The sequence below is a fragment of the Littorina saxatilis genome, linkage group LG9 (genome assembly GCF_037325665.1).
Source record: "Littorina saxatilis isolate snail1 linkage group LG9, US_GU_Lsax_2.0, whole genome shotgun sequence".
Classification (NCBI taxonomy): Eukaryota; Metazoa; Mollusca; class Gastropoda; order Littorinimorpha; family Littorinidae; genus Littorina; species Littorina saxatilis.
This window is the reverse complement of record NC_090253.1, coordinates 53,997,629-54,022,008: the sequence shown is the minus strand read 5'-3', so window position 1 is coordinate 54,022,008 and position 24,380 is coordinate 53,997,629. Positions and strand designations below refer to the sequence as shown.

Sequence of the window (24,380 nt, the reverse complement as noted above, 5' to 3'; positions counted from 1 at the left end):
CTCTCTCTCTCTCTCTCTCTCTCTCTCTCTCTCTCTCTCTCTCTCTCTCTGTGTCTGAACCTACGAACTCGGATGTGCGGAATTGCATAAATCATTTTTGTTCTGCTTGTTCATGCTAGACTACAGGTTTTAAACAATTTTGTCTCGCCATTATTGTTGAGTTTGTGAATGCAAAACCTCGTATACACAAGAAAACAGCCCACGACTTAGGGTCAATTCCTCGTATCTGCACATGTTTGTACTTACGTCAGGCGCACTGCGTTTGATTAACAAAAAAAGATACTAGAAGCCTCCCCAGTACATTAGAAGTCCACGTAAGGCAGAAATGTAAAGGTAACGTTCACACATATTTAAAAAAACCGTTTTCTTCGTTTTTCTCAAAACTGCAAAACTGCACATACGAGGTCTTGCACTGACAGCTACGATATGCCACAATTACCTCAGCTTCATTTCAGATTCAATCAGAATAAAAGATGCAAAAAACTTTTAAGGAAAACGCTTGATAAAACAAGAGCATTAACATGAAGGGTTTACACCAACCTCCGTTGCCAATGCTGTCGCTCTGTCCCTCAGTCTCTGTGCCTGTTGTTCCAGTTCTCTTCTCTTCTCTGTCGCCACGTCTGGGATGGCCTTCACCTCTGCACAGCTGCGGTGATTGGTCAAGTCGCATAGCATGCAGATGAGCTCCTTGTGGGTGGAGCAATACAGCTCAGCAGGCCTATCATCGTGCACGTTACATGTTGCTCTGTTTATAAAAGCCAATCGCTGCGGGCTGAGTTTGTTTAAGTCTTCAATGACGTGTTTCCTGGTTGAGGGTATGTTCTTGTGCCCAATGATGCAAGCTTTGCAAATTTTGACGTCACATTGCAAGCAGAATGACGTGGCAGCTGCGTTGTTGTTGCAGATCATGCAGACATGCTGACCGCTGAGTACTGTGTGGCTGTCCACTAGAGCCATGGTGGCCAGGTCAGTGGGCAGGTCATTGACCAGAGTGTCAAGGTCACGCTGACCTCGGCTGGTGGAGGGCAGGATGGGGGCCCGGCAGAGCGGACAGCCTCCCTTGACCCCTGCCTTCTGCAGCCACGACACCACGCATTGTTTGCACGCTAGGTGTGTACACGGCAGTATCTTTGGCTCTTTATAGCCGTCATGGCAGACAGGGCATTCTGGCAGCTCACTGCTACTGGTGGCTAAAGCGGCGGCCATGATGACTTCTGTAATCACACACACACACACACACACACACACACACACACACACACACACACACACACACACACACACACACACACACACACACACACACACAAACACACACACACACGTCATCAGAAATCATCAGAACACTCCATTCCTAGTGCAGTGTGCGCATGATGTCACACTGTAGCCAACGTCTTAAAACAATTCCGTAGAAACCCACGATTGGTTTGCTAACGTCGTTAACTACTATCCCAGGATGTTCGTTTTACCTCAAGTTACAAGGGTTTCATTTTAAAGGGCAGCTGTCGGGTTGTGGCTCTCAAAATCTGTTCCTTAGAATGAGTTATCATGTAACTGAAACTATACTTAAAAGTTACTTGGTGATTTTGACAGCTTGATAACACAAGTCCGAAGACTTTAGACATTCTACAATGTCTTTAATCGAAGAAAGTTTGCATTCTTGGCCGAGTCAATGCAGCCCGCTCGAAAATTACTTCACTTGGACGCGTGACGTCAGCCGCGGAATCGGCCGGGTTGAACGGTGCTATCTTTATGCCGTGTAATGGGCGCAATCGGGTTGTCTAGTCAAGCCCTCAAGCATACTTCACGGGTAGGTGAAGAGAAACTTAGGATGGGGTGACTTCTCCCAGGCCAAAATTTCGCAGTAAAAAACGGAGTTCATAACATGTCTTCCGTTCCCCTCCTGCTTTTGTTCCACTTGAACCCTGTTTTTGTTCAACTTATTGGCAGATATTGTCACGCGTCGAGGAACACAAACACACACACACAAACACACTCACACACAGACACACACAGACACAGACACAGACACACACACACACACACACACACACACACACACACACACACACACACACACACACACGTGTTATCACACATATACACAGACACACACACACATACGTGTTATCACACACACACACACACACACACACACACACACACACACACACACACACACACACACACACACACACACACACACGATAACCATCACACACACAGTTTGACAAATTCATCTTTGATTTTTTGCGGCCGAACCCCCCTCCCCCATTTTCCACACTAGATCCACTGTTTCATCTTTGTCTTCGTCTCTCTTCCCTTTATCTTACCTCGTCTATCTACTTGAGTGAGTAACTGAAGATGTATTATCATCATCTCTTTCCTAGATTTTCCCACAGACAGAGTTGGCTTTTGTCTTGAATTCAGTACCTCACACGTACACGGTAATTGGTGTGACACCTCAAGCGGACCTTCTTCATAAGTGTACAGTGTCTGCTGACAAGGGACACGAGGGTCTGTGGTTGAGCAACTTTATGGTTTAACCGGGTGGACTGGAGGAGTAGCAACAGCATGTGAACCACTTTAGAAATGACTTGTAAAGGTTGCAGTCGGTCAGATCAAAGAAGAGAAAATGGGAACGTGGGTCTTGAGAAGATACCACCATCCTAATACTTTACTTTGTGCAAGAATCAATCACGCGTACAGCATTACAGATGTCCAGCTGTAGTCTACATTGTACTGTAAACTTCACAGCGGCCTTATCGGCTTCCTCGAGTGACCTCACAGCAAGGCTAACGCTGCGGCGTCTTTCTTGTGCTGACAGAGTTGTCGGTCGCGGATATTGAGTCGTTTCGGCCTGCCAACTGCTTCGTTTTTTTGCGGATTGTGAGAACTAGCAGAAAGTTTCACGCATTTTAATGGTTTCAAACTAATGATGAAAGTGTCTTCTTCTGGACCAAATCAACAGTCTTTAGTTGAATCAACTCGGAAAACTCTTAAACGCGTTTTTGCACGCGACTCCGCGCATTTTTGAGACCAGGCAACCCGACAGCTGCCCTTTAGTGTGAAAGGGAGACAGGGGGGGGGGGGGGGGGGGGGGGGGTAGCGGACTCGGGGAAAAAAAAACGTTAATACCCCACCTTCCAACCGCTTGAAAAAGGAAAGAAGGGGAAATCTATTGCCATCCGAAGTTATTCGTGTGAACACCTGACCTGCTAGACGGACCATAAGTTAAAGGTACTGAACTTGTCAAATCCAGGTGCACGGAGCCCCTGGGGCTTTTAGTCATACCTCAGGCAGCTATCCGTTAGAAGAACTACCAAGTTTCATTGACTTGCACCCAAAGAGTCAAGAACTGCGATTTTTTTTTTACGAATTAATTTCGTACTCGGACCCGGCTGGTCTTGACCTATTTTTGGATCTAAATTTAGATCAGGTAGATCACATCATGCACAAAAAGACACGTCACTAGCAAACTATGTCAGACATCATCATGAGTTTGTGTAAAACAAAATGGAGGCCGGAATCACTCAGTTGAATCGAACTCCGACCAAACACCACTATAATAACTAGGTTAATTTATGCACTCGCGTGAACAAGAAACTGTCGAGCTTCACAGATGTCGTCGTTGGGTTTGTTTTACTACCCGATAGGAGGATTTTTGAACTGTAAATGCACTCAGCTGCAACAAAAACGCAAAACGAAGGCTGTGAGCTGCACTGTGCCTTTAACAAAAGGGAAAAGGTTCTCAACAATTCAAGGGAGGGAATTAAGTGCATCAAAAGATCGAACAAAATTAATTGTATCCCTTCTCTCCCTCTCTCTCTGTCTCTCTCTCACTGTCTCTGCCCCTCTCTCTCTCTCTCTTTCTGTATGTCTGTCTCTCTCCCTCTCTCTCTCCCTCTCTCTCTCTCCTCCCCTCTCACTACCTCTCTCTCTCCCTCTCTCTGTCTGTCTGACTCTCTCTCCCTCTCTCTATTCATTATTCTATTTCCAGCGAGGGCTGGATGTTAAAAAGCAATATTCTTGCTTATCTATTACCCTCGATAATAACGATTTTGTCTTGTCTTGTCTTGTCTCTCTCTCCCTCTCTCTCTCCCCCCTCTATGTCTCTCCCTCTCTCCCTCTCTCTATATCTCTCTCTCTCCACCCTCTCTCCCCCCCCCCCTCTCTCTCTCTCCGTTTAAATAACCTTACGGAAGAGCCTTTTACAGAAACCAAAGAATTTTCAAGTATTGTTAACCACGAAGTAACATGTCGGAAATCGGCTTGACAATGTTTCTGTGGTGTGACATCTAACTGTCCCACTTGTGTGTGACCGTGTTTCTGTGGTGTGACATCTAACTGTCCCACTTGTGTGTGACTGTGTTTCAGTGGTGTGACATCTAACTGTCCCACTTGTGTGTGACCGTGTTTCTGTGGTGTGACATCTAACTGTCCCACTTGTGTGTTACCGTGTTTCTGTGGTGTGACATCTAACAGTCCCACTTGTGTGTGACCGTGTTTCTGTGGTGTGACATCTAACTGTCCCACTTGTGTGTGACCGTGTTTCTGTGGTGTGACATCTAACTGTCCTACTTGTGTGTGACCGTGTTTCTGTGGTGTGACATCTAACTGTCCTACTTGTGTGTGACCGTGTTTCTGTGGTGTGACATCTAACTGTCCCACTTGTGTGTTACCGTGTTTCTGTGGTGTGACAACTAACAGTCTCACTTGTGTGTGACCGTGTTTCTGTGGTGTGACAACTAACAGTCTCACTTGTGTGTGACCGTGTTTCTGTGGTGTGACATCTAACTGTCCCACTTGTGTGTGACCGTGTTTCTGTGGTGTGACATCTAACTGTCCCACTTGTGTGTGACCGTGTTTCTGTGGTGTGACATCTAACAGTCCCACTTGTGTGTGACCGTGTTTCTGTGGTGTGACATCTAACTGTCCCACTTGTGTGTGACCGTGTTTCTGTGGTGTGACATCTAACAGTCCCACTTGTGTGTGACCGTGTTTCTGTGGTGTGACATCTCACAGTCCCACTTGTGTGTGACCGTGTTTCTGTGGTGTGACATCTAACAGTCCCACTTGTGTGTGACCGTGTTTCTGTGGTGTGACATCTAACAGTCCCACTTGTGTGTGACCGTGTTTCTGTGGTGTGACATCTAACAGTCCCACTTGTGTGTGACCGTGTTTCTGTGGTGTGACATCTAACTGTCCCACTTGTGTGTGACTGTGTTTCAGTGGTGTGACATCTAACTGTCCCACTTGTGTGTGACCGTGTTTCTGTGGTGTGACATCTAACAGTCCCACTTGTGTGTGACCGTGTTTCTGTGGTGTGACATCTAACTGTCCTACTTGTGTGTGACCGTGTTTCTGTGGTGTGACATCTAACTGTCCCACTTGTGTGTGACCGTGTTTCTGTGGTGTGACAACTAACAGTCTCACTTGTGTGTGACCGTGTTTCTGTGGTGTGACATCTAACAGTCCTACTTGTGTGTGACCGTGTTTCTGTGGTGTGACATCTAACAGTCCCACTTGTGTGTGACCGTGTTTCTGTGGTGTGACATCTAACTGTCCCACTTGTGTGTGACCGTGTGTCTGTGGTGTGACATCTAACTGTCCCACTTGTGTGTGACCGTGTTTCTGTGGTGTGACATCTAACTGTCCCACTTGTGTGTGACCGTGTTTCTGTGGTGTGACATCTAACAGTCCCACTTGTGTGTGACCGTGTTTCTGTGGTGTGACATCTAACAGTCCCACTTGTGTGTGACCGTGTTTCTGTGGTGTGACATCTAACTGTCCCACTTGTGTGTGACCGTGTTTCTGTGGTGTGACATCTAACAGTCCCACTTGTGTTTGACCGTGTGTCTGTGGTGTGACATCTAACAGTCTCACTTGTGTGTGACCGTGTGTCTGTGGTGTGACATCTAACTGTCCCACTTGTGTGTGACTGTGTTTCTGTGGTGTGACATCTAACTGTCCCACTTGTGTGTGACCGTGTGTCTGTGGTGTGACATCTAACAGTCCCACATGTGTGTGACCGTGTTTCTGTGGTGTGACATCTAACAGTCCCACTTGTGTGTGACCGTGTTTCTGTGGTGTGACATCTAACAGTCCTACTTGTGTGTGACCGTGTTTCTGTGGTGTGACATCTAACTGTCCTACTTGTGTGTGACCGTGTTTCTGTGGTGTGACATCTAACTGTCCTACTTGTGTGTGACCGTGTTTCTGTGGTGTGACATCTAACAGTCCTACTTGTGTGTGACCGTGTTTCTGTGGTGTGACATCTAACTGTCCCACTTGTGTGTGACCGTGTTTCTGTGGTGTGACATCTAACAGTCCCACTTGTGTGTGACCGTGTTTCTGTGGTGTGACATCTAACAGTCCCACTTGTGTGTGACCGTGTTTCTGTGGTGTGACATCTAACTGTCCCACTTGTGTGTGACTGTTTCTGTGGTGTGACATCTAACAGTCCCACTTGTGTGTGACTGTGTTTCTGTGGTGTGACATCTAACAGTCCCACTTGTGTGTGACCGTGTTTCTGTGGTGTGACATCTAACTGTCCTACTTGTGTGTGACTGTGTTTCTGTGGTGTGACATCTAACTGTCCCACTTGTGTGTGACCTTGAACAGAAAGTAGGAACGTGACACACTCTAGGCGAATGAACAAAATGAAAATATACATAATTCTGAACTTAAGTAACGCTCTATCGTTTCCCGTAGTCAGCATTTTTTTAGGCAGCTGTTCTATGTACGAGAAGGGTAACTTTCTCGAGGTATGACCTACTTTCAGTTCCACTTCGCTGTATAGCATTCACAACAGCGACACACAATGGATGACATTAGATCGACACACACACACAAACACTTGGCAGCAGATAGGAACCCTACGGCGAACAACCAGTTTCTACAGTATTCACAGCGTAGTGTAACACGCTTCTCGACACATACCTGTTTCTGTGGCTGTCTACAGATCACAACATTGAAGGCAGGACTCTTTTCTGATGGGAGTTGTCAACACGAAATGAAACAGTAGCGTTGTGCGAAGTGTGTCAATCAAGAACCGTAAGTGCTGTCAGTCTTACTTCACAAGAGTTACCTCATCGTACTGTCAGTTCAGTCAAAACAGTGAAAGTAGAAGTTGCAGCCTAATCGCATGTGGGTATTAGAGACGATCAAGTAGTGGAAGTAGTGTGTGTGTGTGTGTGTGTGTGTAAGAAAGAGTGAGAGACAACGAGTGCCGTGTGTAGGCCCTATGTACGTGTGCGTGCGTGGATGGTTATCAACGACGGTGTGGGTGTCTGTGTGAGTGTGATTGTGTGAGCATACGTTTATGTCTGTGATTATGCGTTTGTGCATGTGTGTACGAGCTTGTGCGCGCGCAAGCGTGTTTGTGCGTGCGTGCGTGCATGTATGCGTGCGTACGTGCGTGCAAGTATGCGTGCGTGCGTGCGTGTGTGTGTCAGTGTGTATGTGTGTGTTTTTGTGTGCGGAAACAAACGCTGAACAAACACAACAACAGTATCCTGCGGGATTTTGTTATCCATTTATTAACTCTGACAAATCTCCATACAATCTGCAAAATAAAATACGTTCAGCCTTTTCTGAGTTTGTCGAATAATTGTCGGTGACACTGACTATAGTCCATCGGATAATTGCCGGTGACACTGACTATAGTCCGTTGGATAATTGTCGGTGACACTGACTAAAGTCAGTCGGATAATTGCCGGTGAGAGGCAGATTCCCGCAAATTATGCAAACGGCAATTGTCTGGCCAGTGTTTGTGCAAACAACTTCTAAAAGTGCAAACAGTTGATTTCTGTGAAAACGGAAATGTGCAACCAGTAATTGTGCAAACAGAAATTGTCCCCACAGTAATTGTGCAAATAGTCAATTCAGCTTGCAAAGGCAATTTCTCGGGAATTTCCCGACTGCTCGACCAGTAATTGTTTACATACAAGGTAATTGTTTCACACAGCAACGGTCGTCCCGGGACATTCTCTGGGTCGGAAATTATCGATTCGAAATTATCCGTTAATCAATTATAATTTAGATCACTAAGCTTAAGCCGAGAGAGAAAAATAAGGAGAAAAAACAAACAAACAAAAACCGCGTTATTAGGATATTTAATGAAGGGGGCACGTGAGCACTGAACTCAAAGTAGCACACAGCTCAGCAGACCGGAGTGAGTCGATCAGGGTCAGTCCACTCAATGCCGCGGAGGGTCAGGTCTGGTCTTCCACACCTTGACATAGTTGACCTTCATGGCCGCGTCTTCCCCCTGGTCGTGGTCGGGGTGCCAGGTCGGGTACCACTGGTTTCTGGCCGCCCAGAATCGGTCGGCCTCGTGGCCCGCTCGGTCCTGCCACGGCTTGGGCTGGGGGCTGTTGCGGTTCTCGTCAGGGAAGAAGCCCACCCCGCCCACTGCCACGTTCATGACCAGGTAGAACTGAAACACGTCACATCGCGGAGCTTGTATTGTACAGTTTCATTCTGTGAGATCGACACCTTGCCTAAAATAATGTAGTAATTTCGCCTCGCGCCACTTGTATTACTGTACCATGTTCAACTAAATAAAACCTTGTTTAAACCAAGACATCGCCGTCTAGCAGCTATGAGCGAACCGAATGCCCGTGCACATGTGTTTAATGCTTGTATCAAACAAACATGAACGGACACCTGCGATAAAGGACACTTGTTGCTGGTTCAAAGTGTGCCCTCTCATGTCAGGCATTAAAGACATGAGTAGGCTTATACATCTGTCGAACGCCAGAAACTGAAGACAAGCAGTTAATGAAATCTTACCTCCTGGTTTATTTGTTATTGTTGTTGTTGGCTTTAGTTGGCTGTTTTGTGTGTGTGTGGTCTACAATCTATATGGCTATCCTTGACCTACTTACCTCCTGGTCAAAGGGAGCCATGCGAGTTCCCTCCCTCCATGGGTTGTCATAGCCTTGCATCTGATCAAAGCCGCCAAATTCCCAGAATCCTCCCGCTCCCGGTGCCACTTTGAGCGTTTCATGTCCGTCCACGCTGAATCTGTATAGGAAAACTATCAATTATTAGATTACGTGTATTTGGGTTATTCTCCACAGCTGAATCTGTATAGGAAAACATTATCAATTAGATTACTTGTGTTTGGGTGATTCTCCCCGCTAAATCTGTATAGGAAAACATGATCAATTAGATTACTTGTATTTGGGTTATTCTCCACAGCTGAATCTGTATAGGAAAACATTATCAAATAGATAACTTGTATTTGGGTTATTCTCCACGCTGAATCTGTATAGGAAAACATTATCAATTAGATTACTTGTGTTTGGGTTATTCTCCACGCTGAATCTGCATAGGAAAACATTATCAATTAGATTACTTGTATTTGGATTATTCTCCACGCTGAATCTGTATAGGAAAACATTATGAATTAGATTACTTGTATTTGGGTTATTCTCCACGCAGAATCTGTATAGGAAAACATTATCAATTAGATTACTTGTATTTGGATTATTCTCCACGCTGAATCTGTATAGGAAAACATTATGAATTAGATTACTTGTATTTGGGTTATTCTCCACGCTTAATCTGTATAGGAAAACATTATCAATTAGATTACTTGTGTTTGGGTTATTCTCCACGCTGAATCTGTGTAGGAAAACATGATCAATTAGATTACTTGTATTTGGGTTTTTCTCCACGCTGAATCTGCATAGGAAAACATGATCAATTAGATTACTTGTATTTGGGTTTTTCTCCACGCTGAATCTGTATTTAAAACATGATCAATAAGATTACTTGTATTTGGGTTATTCTCCACAGCTGAATCTGTATAGGAAAACATTATCAAATAGATAACTTGTATTTGGGTTATTCTCCACGCTGATTATGTATAGGAAAACATTATCAATTAGATTACTTGTATTTGGGTTATTCTCCACGCAGAATCTGTATAGGAGAACATTATGAATTAGATTACTTGTGTTTGGGTTATTCTCCACGCTGAATCTGTACGAGAAAACATGATCAATAAGATTACTTGTATTTGGGTTATTCTCCACGCTGATTATGTATAGGAAAACATTATCAATTAGATTACTTGTATTTGGGTTATTCTCCACGCTCAATATCAATTAGTGACATGCATTCTCAGTCCTACGTGCAAGAAACGTCGAACTTCCATAAATAGCCCACGCTCCAGCCGTCAAGGCCAGCAGAAAACTCTGCAGAGTCTGCTGTAAAGGGTGACGCAGTAGTCTCCCTGTCACACACAGTCAGAGAAAACCTGGACAAGGGACACTACTCTCATAACACAGGCGTGCTACTCACGTGATAGATGTGTTGTCCCACTCCACGCCAAACTTATGAAAGTCGTCTGCATACGTCCCGCCAGTCGAAAGCAAACTGCACATATACGGATAGACAATTATTCAATTGTTTTAGCCTTCCAGAGCGCATGCTCACAAAATTACAGCATGATTTTCCAAACTCGAACCCCACGTTTTACCTTGTATGGAAATTATAAATGACGAATTTAACAATATAAGGATCATAAACTTTAGACACAAACACCCCTTCTCCAGTCCACCCAAACTCTTACTTTTCTTCGTGAGATTTGGGCCATTGGTTGATTTGGGCCATTGGTTGGCGAAGAATTGCAGGTCGCACAATATATATTCATTTACCACCCAACCCGTCCCCCCCTTCCCCCGCCCTACCCCCCCCCCCCCCCGCAAACTCATACCCATCCACCCAAACTCTTACACTTCTTTGTGAGCCTTGGGCCACTGGTTTGTGAAGAAGTCAGCGCCAAAGTGCAGCGTGCTGCCGATATTGTCGACACCCTGCGATGTTCCTTTGGGGTCAGTGTAGTGAAGGTTGCCTCGACTCTCCATGATGTCCATCTCTCCAGATGCCGGCCAATTGCCGTACACGTTACTTCTGGGCAACATCCAGATGGCTGAAACACACAAGGCAAAAGATATCTTATCCAGAGCTCAAAAATACACGAAGCCTTGTGATAGAACCGTCGAGGCCGGCCATTTGCAGTACACGTTAGTTCTCAGCAGCATCCAGATGGCTGACACATTCAAGGCATAAGATGTGTGATCCGGAGTTCATTAGACAAGGTATAAGATGTGTGATCCGGAGTTCAAAATACAAGGCATAAGATGTGTGATGCGGAACTCAAAATACAAGGCATAAGATGTGTGATCCGGAGTTCAAAATACAAGGCATACGATGTGTGATCCGGAGTTCAAAATACAAGGCATAAGATGTGTGATCCGGAGTTCAAAATACAAGGCATACGATGTGTGATCTGGAGTTCAAAATACAAGGCACAAGATGTGTGATCTGGAGTTCAAAATACAAGGCACAAGATGTGTGATCCGGAGTTCAAAATACAAGGCATAAGATGTGTGATGCGGAGTTCAAAATACAAGGCATACGATGTGTGATCCGGAGTTCAAAATACAAGGCATAAGATGTGTGATCTGGAGTTCAAAATACAAGGCATAAGATGTGTGATCTGGAGTTCAAAATACGCGAAGCATTGTGTCGAACCTGCCCTGGCGACACTTCTTGACACAAAAAGATTCTTCTTGATAAAGACTACCTCCCCATTACGACCTCGCCAAACAAACCCCAAGGAGATGTTTTCCTATATATTTCACCTTTCCATAACGAGCACCTGTCTATAAAGATCACTTTAAGTATGTCCCTTGCATGTTCTCTTAGTGAAACAAAGGAGGGACTCTACTGCTGAAAGTACCTTGGTCAAAATGCCAAGTAAAAGGGAGTGGTGCATTCCCCTTCTCACGCTCAATAAAAACAACAACATTTATTTTAATCCAATCAGAGAAAATGTATGCAAAACGTCAACACAGATAACACGAATCTCGACATGTCGAAACGTCACAACACTCACCTGGCCACAGCCAATCACCAGCAGGCAATTTAGCCTCGACCTCGACCTTGCCGTACCGGAAGTTGAACCCCCTGGAAGATCTGAGGCGTGCTGATTGGATGGGATTGATCACCTGACCTGGTTGCCCTTCACGCTTACAGCCCCAGTCCATATTACTCGTACATACGTCGGCGGCACTGGACCCTGAACGACAAAAACAAAGATATATTTGAAAATGGAATCCGCCATCGAAGGTATGTGTAAACGATTCGGTTTACCATCTCAGACCCGTCGCGATATAACCTTGAACGGTTGAAAACGACGTTAAACACCAAATAAAGAAAGAAAGAACCATCTCAGATCGGCCAAGGCTTGTTACAAAGGTTAAGAACATCGCTTCACTTTTTCACCAAATTTTGTAACTATTTTTGAAATTGCACAAAAGTCAGATTATTTGATCTAACCCTAATTGTTACTTTGTGGAAGGGGTATGCATAGGCCGAACATTATGTCCCCCAAACATAAAGTGATTCGGTGGTCAGATGTAGAAGTTATACACATTTTTGTGGGTTGCATGAGCATTTTTTGTGCCTTTGCTAAATGACCGTTGATGAAAAGTGATAACACTACAGAATGTGTAACACCCCCACACATTGTGTTCCCTAAAGTGCGGATAACGGGTTCAACAAATTTAGATCAAAACCTACCCCAAAGATTCAAGGCACCATGCTCCAAATACTCCACGCCATAGTGGTCTGAGGTCAGCGTCTGTCAAACGACGAAGGGAATATTAAGTAAAATATATCTGTCCCTGAAAAATAAGCTTAACAGGTGATCAGTTTTACGATAAAACAAAAACAAATACCGTACAAGAAAAGGGGGAGGGGATGAATTTTTATGTTGCACATACGATTTAATCAACGAAAGTTTGTCGATTTGTGAAAATTTAGGTTAACAACTCTTATTCCCTACTCTCCTACATATATGCGATGCTTAGCACAAACGGTTTGTTTCTCTACTGACGTAATACCCACCATGACAATGCATCACGTGGTCTCATTTATTACGTGTCATTACCGTCCGGAAGTAGACAGCGACGGGCATACAAAATATTGATGAAGAGTATAATATTGATGAAGAGTATAATATTGATGAAGAGTATAATATTGATGAAGAGTATAATATTGATGAAGAGTATAATATTGATGAAGAGTATAATATTGATGAAGAGTATAATATTGATGAAGAGTATAATATTGATGAAGAGTATAATATTGATGAAGAGTATAATATTGATGAAGAGTATAATATTGATGAAGAGTATAATATTGATGAAGAGTATAATATTGATGAAGAGTATAATATTGATGAAGAGTATAATATTGATGAAGAGTATAATATTGATGAAGAGTATAATATTGATGAAGAGTATAATATTGATGAAGAGTATAATATTGATGAAGAGTATAATATTGATGAAGAGTATAATATTGATGAAGAGTATATAACAACACTGGTTTCTGTTGTGTCTTCTTTGCGTTTGTTTGCACACAGTACATTTTACGCTGTGACGAATTTATTTGATTGACAACCTTCATTTACTTCAAATGATAATCTCACCGGTTTGATGTACAACACCCCGTTCTTTGTGTAACTGTTGGTGCGGTTGTTGGTGTAGTACTGAAACTCCCAGTTCTGAAACAGACAATTAAACACACAATCATCAACTAGTGTTGGCGTTCACGAATAATGGCTTTTTCTATTTTGCAAAATGAATTAAAATGTAATATTTATCTGTGTGTTTCAAGTGCTCTGTGTATCTGTGTCTCTGTCTGTCTGTCTGTCTGTTTGTCTTTGCGTCCGTCCGTCCGTCCGTCCGTCCGTCCGTCCGTCCTTCCCTCCCTATCTCTCTGTCTCTTTCTGTGTCTCTCTTTCTGTGTCTCTCTCTCTGTCTGTCTCTCTCTGTCTCTCTGTCTGTCTCTCTGTCTGTCTCTCTGTCTGTCTGTCTCTCTCTCTCTCTCTCTCTTCCACAACCCCGCCCTTCTCCCCCACCCCCCTCCCACCACCCCACCCATCCCTGTTAGACTCACCCCGCCCCCTGCAGCGGTGATCTCGTGTTCCCACACCCTGTGGTTGATGAAGTTAAAGTTGTCCTCGAAGACGAGACAGGGGAACGAGGTGCACGTGCGATCATCGATGAAGCCATCTCCAATCCCTGGGCCGTCTGTAACACAACGGGTTACAGCGCACCGTTTGTATGGAACGCCAAAACGGACTTTTTACCCAGCAGAATCTACCGGTAGATTATACCCGGTAAAAAGTAAGTTTCTTGCGTTCCATAAAAAGGAATGCCAAGTTGTCGTTCTTTGGAACAGACTGCGAAATTGCCAGTATGGTACCTGTGTTGTGTGGTAAAGGTCAACATCGGTACGCGGCAGATGTAGTTCTATGTTCTCGTGCTGGCAAAGCAAATTTAGCTCTGTACCTTTCTCCTATAACAAGACTGGGTCTCCTGGACACGGATGTTCGGCTTGAACTCTGCGTTTTCCAGGCTATAAATAGCACAAAGATAGGTGACCTTTCCGCCATACTCACAAGGATAGTTGCAAGAGCACCCTGTATCCCCTTTTCCGACGAAGTTCGAAGCGCTTCCGGTGTTAGAACCAAATGTGCCCGGCGCATTGGTCCCGAAGTTGGAACTTCCTCCGGTGGTCGACGCACTTCCGGTGTTGGAACCACTTCCGGTTTGGGAACTACTTACGGTTTGCGAGCTACTTTCGGGTGCGACAGAAGAAATGTGTGAGCCGCCCGAGATAACAGTTTTCAGACTCGCACTTTTAGTGGTTGGTGGAGTAGTGGACGTGGTAGTGGTGGTCGTGGTGGGGGAAGTGATGGTGCTAGTTAGTACTGCAAAAAAAAAAAAAAAAAAAAAAAATTGTAGCGTGAAGCGATATCGACACATGTAGTCAATCTGTGGGGATGAGAGAATAAATCTGAACGCACTGCATTTTTGTCACCAAAATTATCAAATCACAGGCTGTCCGAAACCCTACGGCAGGGGCAGCCCGTGGACGCATTGTCTTGGTAACACAAACCAAATGAACCCAATTTGCATAAACAAATGTCTTGATTTTTGAGCTCGTTTTTAATTCAAACTGACACAACAGTATGCGTTATTTATAATGTGCTGACTGTTACTTTCTTTACTTTCTTTCTTTATTTGCTGTTTAACGTCGTTTTCAAGCTGACTGTGATAAGAGACATATTAACATGAGCCGGCAGAACTTTTACCATGAACATATCAATTGAGCAGGTCCGCATGGTATGCTGAGATGGTGGGTGATGCCTTGCCATTCTTTTCAGCGCCCACCGACAAGAATAGTTGTTCAGAACTTTTACATGGAAAGGTGTATCATTTACAAATAAGAAACGTTGCATTCCTTAGAAAAAGGCACGCTGATATTTTGTTGTAGAAAATCGAAGTAATACCGTAAGTCCAGGTTCTGTCAGTGATCTGCAACCCTTCCCCGGTGGTCTTGATCACCATAACCCAGTAGTGCACCGTGTCCCCTGGTTGAAGTTGTACGTCGTTGTCTCGGTGAACCCATTCGTTGCCTGTAACAACAAAAGTCCTTGGTCTGTTCAGATTAGAAGTGTAAATAGAGAATAGCCGGCCTACTATACATGGCGTGCTGTGTGATACCCTAGTTGCACGATGTTTTTGTGTTGTAATATTACAATACGAGCAACAGTAAGTTTTTCAGTATTTGAAAAAGCAACGAGTGTAACCCTGATATCACACAGCATAATGTGTATCCTACATTATGTAGTTGCGTGCCTTCTGTTCAAAACGTCTCGTAGTCGATGTGTCCAAACTGAAGAGAGAGAGAGAGAGAGAGAGAGAGAGAGAGAGAGAGAGAGAGAGAGAGAGAGAGAGAGAGAGAGAGAGACTGGTCAGTGCGTGTGCGTGCGTACGTGCGCGTGTGTGTGTGTGTGTGTGTGTGTATGTGTGAGTGTGTATGTGTGTGTGTGTGTGTATGTATGTGTGTGTGTGTTTGTGTGTGTGTGTGTGTGTGTGTGTGTGTGTGTGTGTGTGTTTGGAGCAATTGCCGGAAAACTGCTTGGCAGATTTGTTTGTTTGTTTGTTTGTTTGCTTAACGCCCAGCCGACCACGAAGGGCCATATCAGGGCGGTGCTGTTTTGACATATAACGTGCGCCACACACAAGACAGAAGTCGCAGCACAGGCTTCATGTCTCACCCAGTCACATTATTCTGACACCGGACCAACCAGTCCTAGCACTAACCCCATAATGCCAGACGCCAGGCGAAGCAGCCACTAGATTGCCAATTTTACAGTCTTAGGTATGACCCGGCCGGGGATCTAACCCACGACCTCCCGATCACGGGGCGGACGCCTTACCACTAGGCCAACCGTTGCTTGGCAGATCTTCATGAAACTTTACATACATATTTTTCAAGGTAACATCCCCAGACATACGTACATGATGATTCGTTGTTTTTTAAACAGTTCAGATGGTACTATCACGACCTCATTTTTGGCTCACGTAAGTGTAGCCTATGCGGTCGTAACTTTGTCTGTCTGTGCGTTTGTGCGTGTGTTTGTGCGTGTGTATGTCTGTGGTAGAAACTTTAACATTTGTTTAAACAAATAAACAAATGTAACCGAGCGTCAGATGTAACCGAGTGCCAAATGTAACCGCCCTTGCTCGCCAAGCTCAACCACTCAAAACAACTGACAACAGTTATATTAATACCAGGTTCTTTTATTCCATACGATGAAATGGGGAATGTGTGGGATAACGGGGGTTTACTTTCCAATACAAAACTTTCAATGTATTACTGTAGGACTAAACAACTCAAAAAAAACCAACGCTCTCAATTCTTCACTCCAAATCTATATTCTAAAAAACACACTAAATCCTCCCTCTTTACAAAGAATTATGTTCACCACTTGCCAGATAACCAATAATGATAATCTTTACGACTTATCAAATACTTTATCTCTCTTGAGCATACCTCAGAACAAAATACTGACAACCTTTACGATTTATCAATGTATGTCCCCTCTTTGTATCCCAACTATACTTGGCAACACAATCTTCTCAACAAATCTAACAAAACTTAACTGAGCCCCTCTAACAAAATCTAATCTACGAAACCTAATCCACAAAAACTCGTCTACAAAAACTAATCTACAAAACTAGTCTACAAAAACCATCTACGAAAACCCAGCTAAAAAACAGTCTACTGAACCAATCTACGCCCCACTAAAACTAATCTACGAGAACCAGTCTACGCCCCACTAAAAAAGAAAAGACCTCTCTAAAAAGAAAAAGACCTAAATCTAACTACACCCCTCTAGAAAGAAAAAGAACCCTCTAGAAAGAACCCCAAGCAGAAAGAACGTCTCAGCGGCGCCCACATCCCAAAGGATTTCAGCCTGCGTCACAAGATTAACACATATTCGACCCGAGGGGTATCAGGCAGCCCCACTTTCTTTAGTTGGTGTCTAACATCACCTTCAACTATTCACATTTACATCGCGGCGGAGTGAAAAAGTGAGATGGAATAAAGCCACCTGTCAATTGTTTCCCGTTCACAAAAACATTAATCACAAAATTTACTCCAGAGGCTTGTACCAAAAAAGCGATCGTTTTACCTATGCAAATTTTTAGAATCGGCTATTCCGCGAGACCAATTCAATAGAAATAAAACACAGTCTCGGAAACCTTAATGGATTCCCGATAGTACAGGGGTACCACGAGTTCACGAGTTCAAACGGATATACACAAGTGCATGTGCACCGTAACTGTCGTCGGTCACAAGCTCACATCAGCAAACAAAAACAAGACACAAACAACAAATATAACAACATGTTGAGACAGAACAGGTCAAGCAAATAAAGATCCAACCCAAACAGACTAACAACTGTTAATTTATTCCAAGAATAACACCAGGAGAAATTTATTTTGACAGTAAAATAATCTGGGAGTAAAACGTTCGTACAGGGAGTACTTTTTTCGTACGTCGAACAAAAGGAAAGTACTCCACGAGATTATCACTGAGAGTAAGAACTTGGGGAGTAAAAATGTCGTGGAGGGAGTAACTTTTTCGTTCCCTGGGGAGTTCTTTTCTCGTACGACAGATCACGGTAATCGGAATAAACATTTCGTACGAAATTTTTACTCCGAAGTTAATTTTTCGTGGAGTAAATATGTCGTGTTACACCGGCATGCAGACAGAACACGGGTGAAGAGTCACAGCAACAATAAGAACACAAGCAATCAGAACAGAAGCAATCAGAACAGAAGCAATCAGAACAGAAGCAATCAGAACACAAGCAATAAAGACACAAGCAATAAGAACACAAGCAATAAAACACAAGCAATCAGAACACAAGCAATAAGAACACTAGCAATCAGAACACAAGCAATCAGAACACAAGCAATCAGAACACAAGCAATCAGAACACAAGCAATCAGAACACAAGCAATAAGAACACAAGCAATCAGAACACAAGCAATCAGAACACAAGCAATCAGAACACAAGCAATCAGAACACAAGCAATAAGAACACAAGCAACAGGGGTGAGTTTTGGCGCTCGCCCGCTCGCCCGCGGCGACTTCAAATCGCGTCGGGCGAGTTCGAAATTCCTCTGAAATCGCCCGCCGGGCGGGTTCAAATTTTGCTGAAGTACAAAGTCGTTAGGCAACGTAGTCAATCGGAACGGCCGGCGAACAAATATCTCTGCGGGCGATCTCAAAATCTGTCACTTCTCTACTGCCCACTCATCCCCCCCCCCTTCCCCCCACTTTGAGGACTCAGGACTACCATCAATCAATGTCAGACACATTGGCTAGACAGCTACCCCCCTCCGCCTCACTTGACCGTGTCATCACCCCTCCAGTGCCACGAGCCGCTGGCAATTGCATCAGCAGTCAAAATAGTTAACCCCCCCCCTCCGCCCCCCCCTCTTTGCGATTTTCACTTCACCCCCTCTCTTGTCTTATCCTGCGCTCACCAATCCTTCAGAGACTTTCACATGTTGTAAAACAGTTTCCTCTCAGATAAAAACTCGGTCATTGACCCCGAGTAAGAAGGTCAGTGTCTCGACAGGCAGCTGTGTTCAGATTGCAAGTAACGGTCATTGACCCAGGTCTCAAGGCCAACCAGCTTTTACAATGCATCTGCCTTTGATCTGACCGCCCATCCAGAGCAAACATATTCCCCCTAGCCCTCTGTATTTTTCCTTTGATGTGCCTGCTATGTACCACTGATCCAGTTTCTGGGAAATGTATATAATTATGTCATTGACTGCAGGGATACTCATTGAGACCGTTTTCCCAAATATGTTAATACCAGCTTTGCTGACCAACTTAGTACAAGTAGTGACAGTACTACTGCTGTCAATTATTTCCCTTCAACTAAGGAAGTAAAAAAACAAAAAACAGATCCACTAGACCTATATGTGATAAAGAAGAGAAGACAGACCTTCAACAATAGGACAAGGGATGCAACTCTGCTGAATCAAAAGCATAAAGATCACCTGTGAACAATTCTAGGATCAGGAAATCTGAACATCTGTTTGTTTTCATTAGGAAATAGAAATGAAATGTAATGCTTTTGATTATTTATGACTTAAGCTGTGATAAATTTGGCTGGTATGCAACTTTTACAGTAATATTAATAACACAGACATAAAGAAAAAGAAACGAAACAAGAAAGCAACTTAGAACATTTTTTGTTTGTAGTCAGCTTTTTATACTTGGTTTTATACAACAAAAAACATAATTTAAATTAAAAAAAATGCTGATTTACTCTTTTGTAGTGTGTGTTTATGTGGTAAGTAAAGTTCCATAGTAAATTACTTTGTAAATTGTGTGGTAGGGGGTACATAAAGGGGGTAACTTTTAGTGAGGTTTAGTGTGTGATTGTGTGACAGGGTGTGAATGTGGTTTTGATTTCTTGTTTCTTTGCGGCGGCTTTTATTTTAAATTCTTTATTAAAACAAGGTTAATTATCATTATATTAAAACATAGCATTTTAGTCATCAAGTTTTGTGTGTGTTTGTGGTAGTTATTAGTAGTGCAAATCCACATGTATGCATTATAAGTATGAATGTACGTCTTTTGTGTATGTGGTTAGCACGCGACGAGCCGCTGGGGCGGTTGTAAGAAATCCCGGCAAGTTGGGGGCCGGTTGGGATTTGGGGGGGCCGGTTCAATTTTTGAGGCCGGTAGCAAAAAAAGTTAAGGTACACCCCTGAGCAATAAAAACACAAGCAATAAGTACACAAGCAATAAGAACACAAGCAATCAGAACACAAGCAATAAGAACACAAGCAATAAGAACACAAGCAATCAGAACACAAGCAATAAGAACACAAGCAATAAGAACACAAGCAATAAAAACACAAGCAATAAGAACACAAGCAATAAGAACACAATCAATAAGAACACAAGCAATACGAACACAAGCAATAAGAACACTAGCAATCAGAACACAAGCAATAAGAACACAAGCAATAAAACACAAGCAATCAGAACACAAGCAATCAGAACACAAGCAATAAGAACACAAGCAATACGAACACAAGCAATAAGAACACTAGCAATCAGAACACAAGCAATACGAACACAAGCAATACGAACACAAGCAATAAGAACACTAGCAATCAGAACACAAGCAATAAGAACACAAGCAATAAAACACAAGCAATCAGAACACAAGCAATAAGAACACAAGCAATAAAGACACAAGCAATAAAGACACAAGCAATAAGAACACAAGCAATAAGAACACAAACAATAAGAACACAAGCAATCAGAACACAAGCAATAAGAACACAAGCAATCAGAACACAAGCAATCAGAACACAAGCAATCAGAACACAAGCAATCAGAACACAAGCAATCAGAACACAAGCAATAAGAACACAAGCAATAAGAACACAAGCAATCAGAACACAAGCAATCAGAACACAAGCAATAAGAACACAAGCAATAAGAACACAAGCAATAAGAACACAAGCAATAAGAACACAAGCAATAAGAACACAAGCAATAAGAACACACACAATAAGAACACAAGCAATAAGAACACAAGCAATAAGAACACAAGCAATAAGAACACAAGCAATTGTTTGTTTGTTTATTTGTTGCTTAACGTCCAGCCGACTACGTAGAGCCATATCAGGACGAAACACAAGCAATAAGAACACAAGCAATCAGAACACAAGCAATAAGAACACAAGCAATCAGAACACAAGCAATCAGAACACAAGCAATCAGAACACAAGCAATAAGAACACAAGCAATCAGAACACAAGCAATCAGAACACAAGCAATCAGAACACAAGCAATAAGAACACAAGCAATAAGAACACAAGCAATAAGAACACAAGCAATCAGAACACAAGCAATAAGAACACAAGCAATAAGAACACAAGCAATAAGAACACAAGCAATAAGAACACAAGCTATCAGAACACAAGCTATCAGAACACAAGCAATAAGAACACAAGCAATAAGAACACAAGCAATAAGAACACAAGCAATAAGAACACACACACAATAAGAACACAAACAATAAGAACACAAGCAATAAAATAAAAACACAAGCAATAAATACACAAGCAATAAAGACACAAGCAATAAAGACACAAGCAATAAGAACACAAGCAATAAGAACACAAACAATAAGAAAGACACAATGTCCGTGAAAACGACAACAGTAGCACAAAGCAAAATAATCTAACATGAGAAAAAGTGCCCAGAGAAACAAACACACAAAATCACAAACAAAACACACACATATTCAATACAACTACAACTCGAGTGAAGCAACCAATGACGTCATCACCAGTGTGAGCAGTGACGTCAGCAGCGTGATCACCATGGGCGACACCAGCCAGCGGTTTGTTGATGTTGTTGTGAAAAGCCACCAGGCGGTAACCGTTGTCTGAAACCACACACACAAAATAACGCGTGACGTCCAACCCTCTTACGCCATAATGTGACGTCTTCAAATGACGAAATGTTAAAGTTTCTACCACAGACATACACACGCACACACGCACGCACATACGCACAGACAGACAAAGTTACGATCGCATTGGCTACACTTCGTGAGCCAACAAGAGTGTGCGCCATACCTTTCAGTCCAAACTCAAAACAAGAGTATGCGCCATACCTTTCAGTCTAAACTCAAAACAAGAGTATGCACCATACCTTTCAGTCCAAACTCAAAACAAGAGTATGCACCATACCTTTCAGTCTAAACTCAAAACAAGAGTGTGCGCCATACCTTTCAGTCTAAACTCAAAACAAGAGTGTGCGCCATACCTTTCAGTCTAAACTCAAAACAAGAGTGTACGCCATACCTTTCAGTCTAAACTCAAAACAAAAGTGTGCGGCATACCTTTCAGTCTAAACTCCAGTCCCCCATTGTTGGAAACTACTGGATCAGGAAAATGGACCTGAGACGTTACTACGGCAACCAGGCAGGAGAACACGACGTATTCTGCTTTTCTCCACATCTCGACCCTTTTGACGCCACTGGAAGACAGGTCACAAAAAGCAATATCCAAACATCAAAAGATTGAAACTCAACCGCTGTGTGATAAAAGCAGTGATACTAATACTACAGCAAGGATAAAGGAGCAGGATACTGCATTCCATCGACTGGCGTTTTATGCAAGCTCCTGTGAACTGTACATACTATTTGGCCGAGACTATAGTAAATCCTGGGCTGCTCGAAACCCTTCGACCGAGACAAAGCTGACTGAGTGACTGCGGTGCCTGAAGTCAACTGAAGGTTATTTGCATGAAACAGATGTTCTTTATTTCTGAGCACATTTTCAATTCAATTCAAACACATTAGATGTTTGGTTTTTTTTTTATTCAGAAAATAACAAAGAATCCAACAAAGCTACTTTTTGGCTCACGAAGTGCAGCCTATGCGATCGTAACTTTGTCTGTCTGTGCGTTTGTGCGTGTGTGTGTGTGTGTGCGTGCGTGTGTGTGTATGTCTGTGGTAGAAACTTTAACATTTCCGAGTCTATGTGTGAGTGGTTATCCAAGACTATGGATAAAGCTCGCATAAGATTACGTCACGGTCAAAAGTGTTTGACGTCAATTAATGCATCATGACGGCATGCCTCCCTGTAGTCTTTCTCTCTCGCGTGGTGTGTGTGGTCTCGGTCATTGTTATTTTGAGCGGGCCGAGACTATTTGGCAGTCGTGTCCCTGTAAGTAGGCTACATGCAGACAGACAGATCTAGATCTAGTGTCTCTCTTTCTTGCACAGTGTCACCTAAGCTTACTGTGTGTGTGGGTGTGTATGTGTGACGGAGTGATTGAGTTTGTGTTACTGTTTGTCTATTTCTTACGTGAGCCTTGAAGGCTTCGCCTCTTGTTTGGTGTGTTTTTGAAATTTAGTTTTCAAGCAGAATTTAAACTAACAAATCAATTTTAAGCTACAAAACTGAAATCCAAATAAAAAAAGGCCTCACAAGAGGTTTACAGAAAAAGGCTTGCTTTCAATGGAGAGCACCGAGGGTGTTCCTTAGCGGTAAGCGTACAAACGAAAGGGTGTTTGTACTGTATGTAAAAGCCTGGCGGTGTCTGTCATCGGAAAGTGCTGGGCCTAAATCAACATATGCATCACGACACCAAAACTGACTTACTAATATGCATCACGACACTAAAACTGACTTACCAATATGCATCACGACACTAAAACTGACTTACCAATATGCATCACGACACTAAAACTGACTAACCAATATGCATCACGACACTAAAACTGACTTACCAATATGCATCACGACACTAAAACTGACTTACCAATATGCATCACGACACTAAAACTGACTTACCAATATGCATCACGACACTAAAACTGACTTACCAATATGCATCACGACACTAAAACTGACTTACCAATATGCATCACGACACTAAAACTGACTTACCAATATGCATCACGACACTAAAACTGACTTACCAATATGCATCACGACACTAAAACTGACTTACCAATATGCATCACGACACTAAAACTGACTTACCAATATGCATCACGCTGAATAGACACTAAAACTGACTTACCAATATTGCGGTGAATATACACTAAAACTGTCTTACCAATATTGCGATAAATATGTCCCGTCTGTGAGGAAGGTTTTTCTCTGCTCTGCTTCAGGCTAACTGCACCGTGGCTTTAAAGGAAATATCAGTGTTTGTTTGTTAAAGTTGAATGCGATTGTGGTGGTGCCTGGCAACACAAGCTGGCTGTAAAGGGAAGGGTAAGCAAGAGCTGCCCACACAAAACGGTGTAACACGTCAACACTATGGGCTGAGTTTTCCTACACTTACAACTCAGACTTCATGCGACATCGCACGTCCTCACTCCCCTAATAGCCCCGCCTCGTCCACACACACATAACCTCAAACCAGAACAA

At 43.1% G+C, this 24,380-nt stretch overlaps 2 protein-coding genes across 3 annotated transcripts in view; both read right to left on the bottom strand.

Annotated features, from left to right (window-relative positions):
* The window catches only part of LOC138976484 (tripartite motif-containing protein 3-like), a gene marked incomplete in the record, with an annotated part of 395,324 nt that overhangs the window by 356,506 nt on the left and 14,438 nt on the right, over window positions 1-24,380 (bottom strand).
* LOC138976482 (beta-1,3-glucan-binding protein-like) overlaps window positions 7,610-24,380 on the bottom strand; it is a 17,233-nt gene continuing 462 nt past the window's right edge. Inside the window, exons 1-13 of one of the 2 annotated variants that reach the window (XM_070349340.1) lie at window positions 24,028-24,380; window positions 22,337-22,461; window positions 21,779-21,877; window positions 15,383-15,508; window positions 14,489-14,800; window positions 13,984-14,117; window positions 13,514-13,588; window positions 12,601-12,661; window positions 11,915-12,097; window positions 10,750-10,945; window positions 10,315-10,389; window positions 8,892-9,030; window positions 7,610-8,440 (exon numbers count right to left, since the gene is read on the bottom strand). The exon at window positions 24,028-24,380 is cut by the window's right edge and continues 462 nt beyond it. In XM_070349340.1, coding sequence (XP_070205441.1) covers window positions 8,201-8,440; window positions 8,892-9,030; window positions 10,315-10,389; window positions 10,750-10,945; window positions 11,915-12,097; window positions 12,601-12,661; window positions 13,514-13,588; window positions 13,984-14,117; window positions 14,489-14,800; window positions 15,383-15,508; window positions 21,779-21,877; window positions 22,337-22,454 — 1,758 coding nt within the window. In that variant the 5' untranslated portion in view covers window positions 22,455-22,461; window positions 24,028-24,380 and the 3' untranslated portion in view covers window positions 7,610-8,200. Of the gene's footprint in view, window positions 8,441-8,891; window positions 9,031-10,314; window positions 10,390-10,749; window positions 10,946-11,914; window positions 12,098-12,600; window positions 12,662-13,513; window positions 13,589-13,983; window positions 14,118-14,488; window positions 14,801-15,382; window positions 15,509-21,778; window positions 21,878-22,336; window positions 22,474-24,027 lie in introns of both variants that reach the window. The other variant, XM_070349339.1, reaches the window with a different exon arrangement.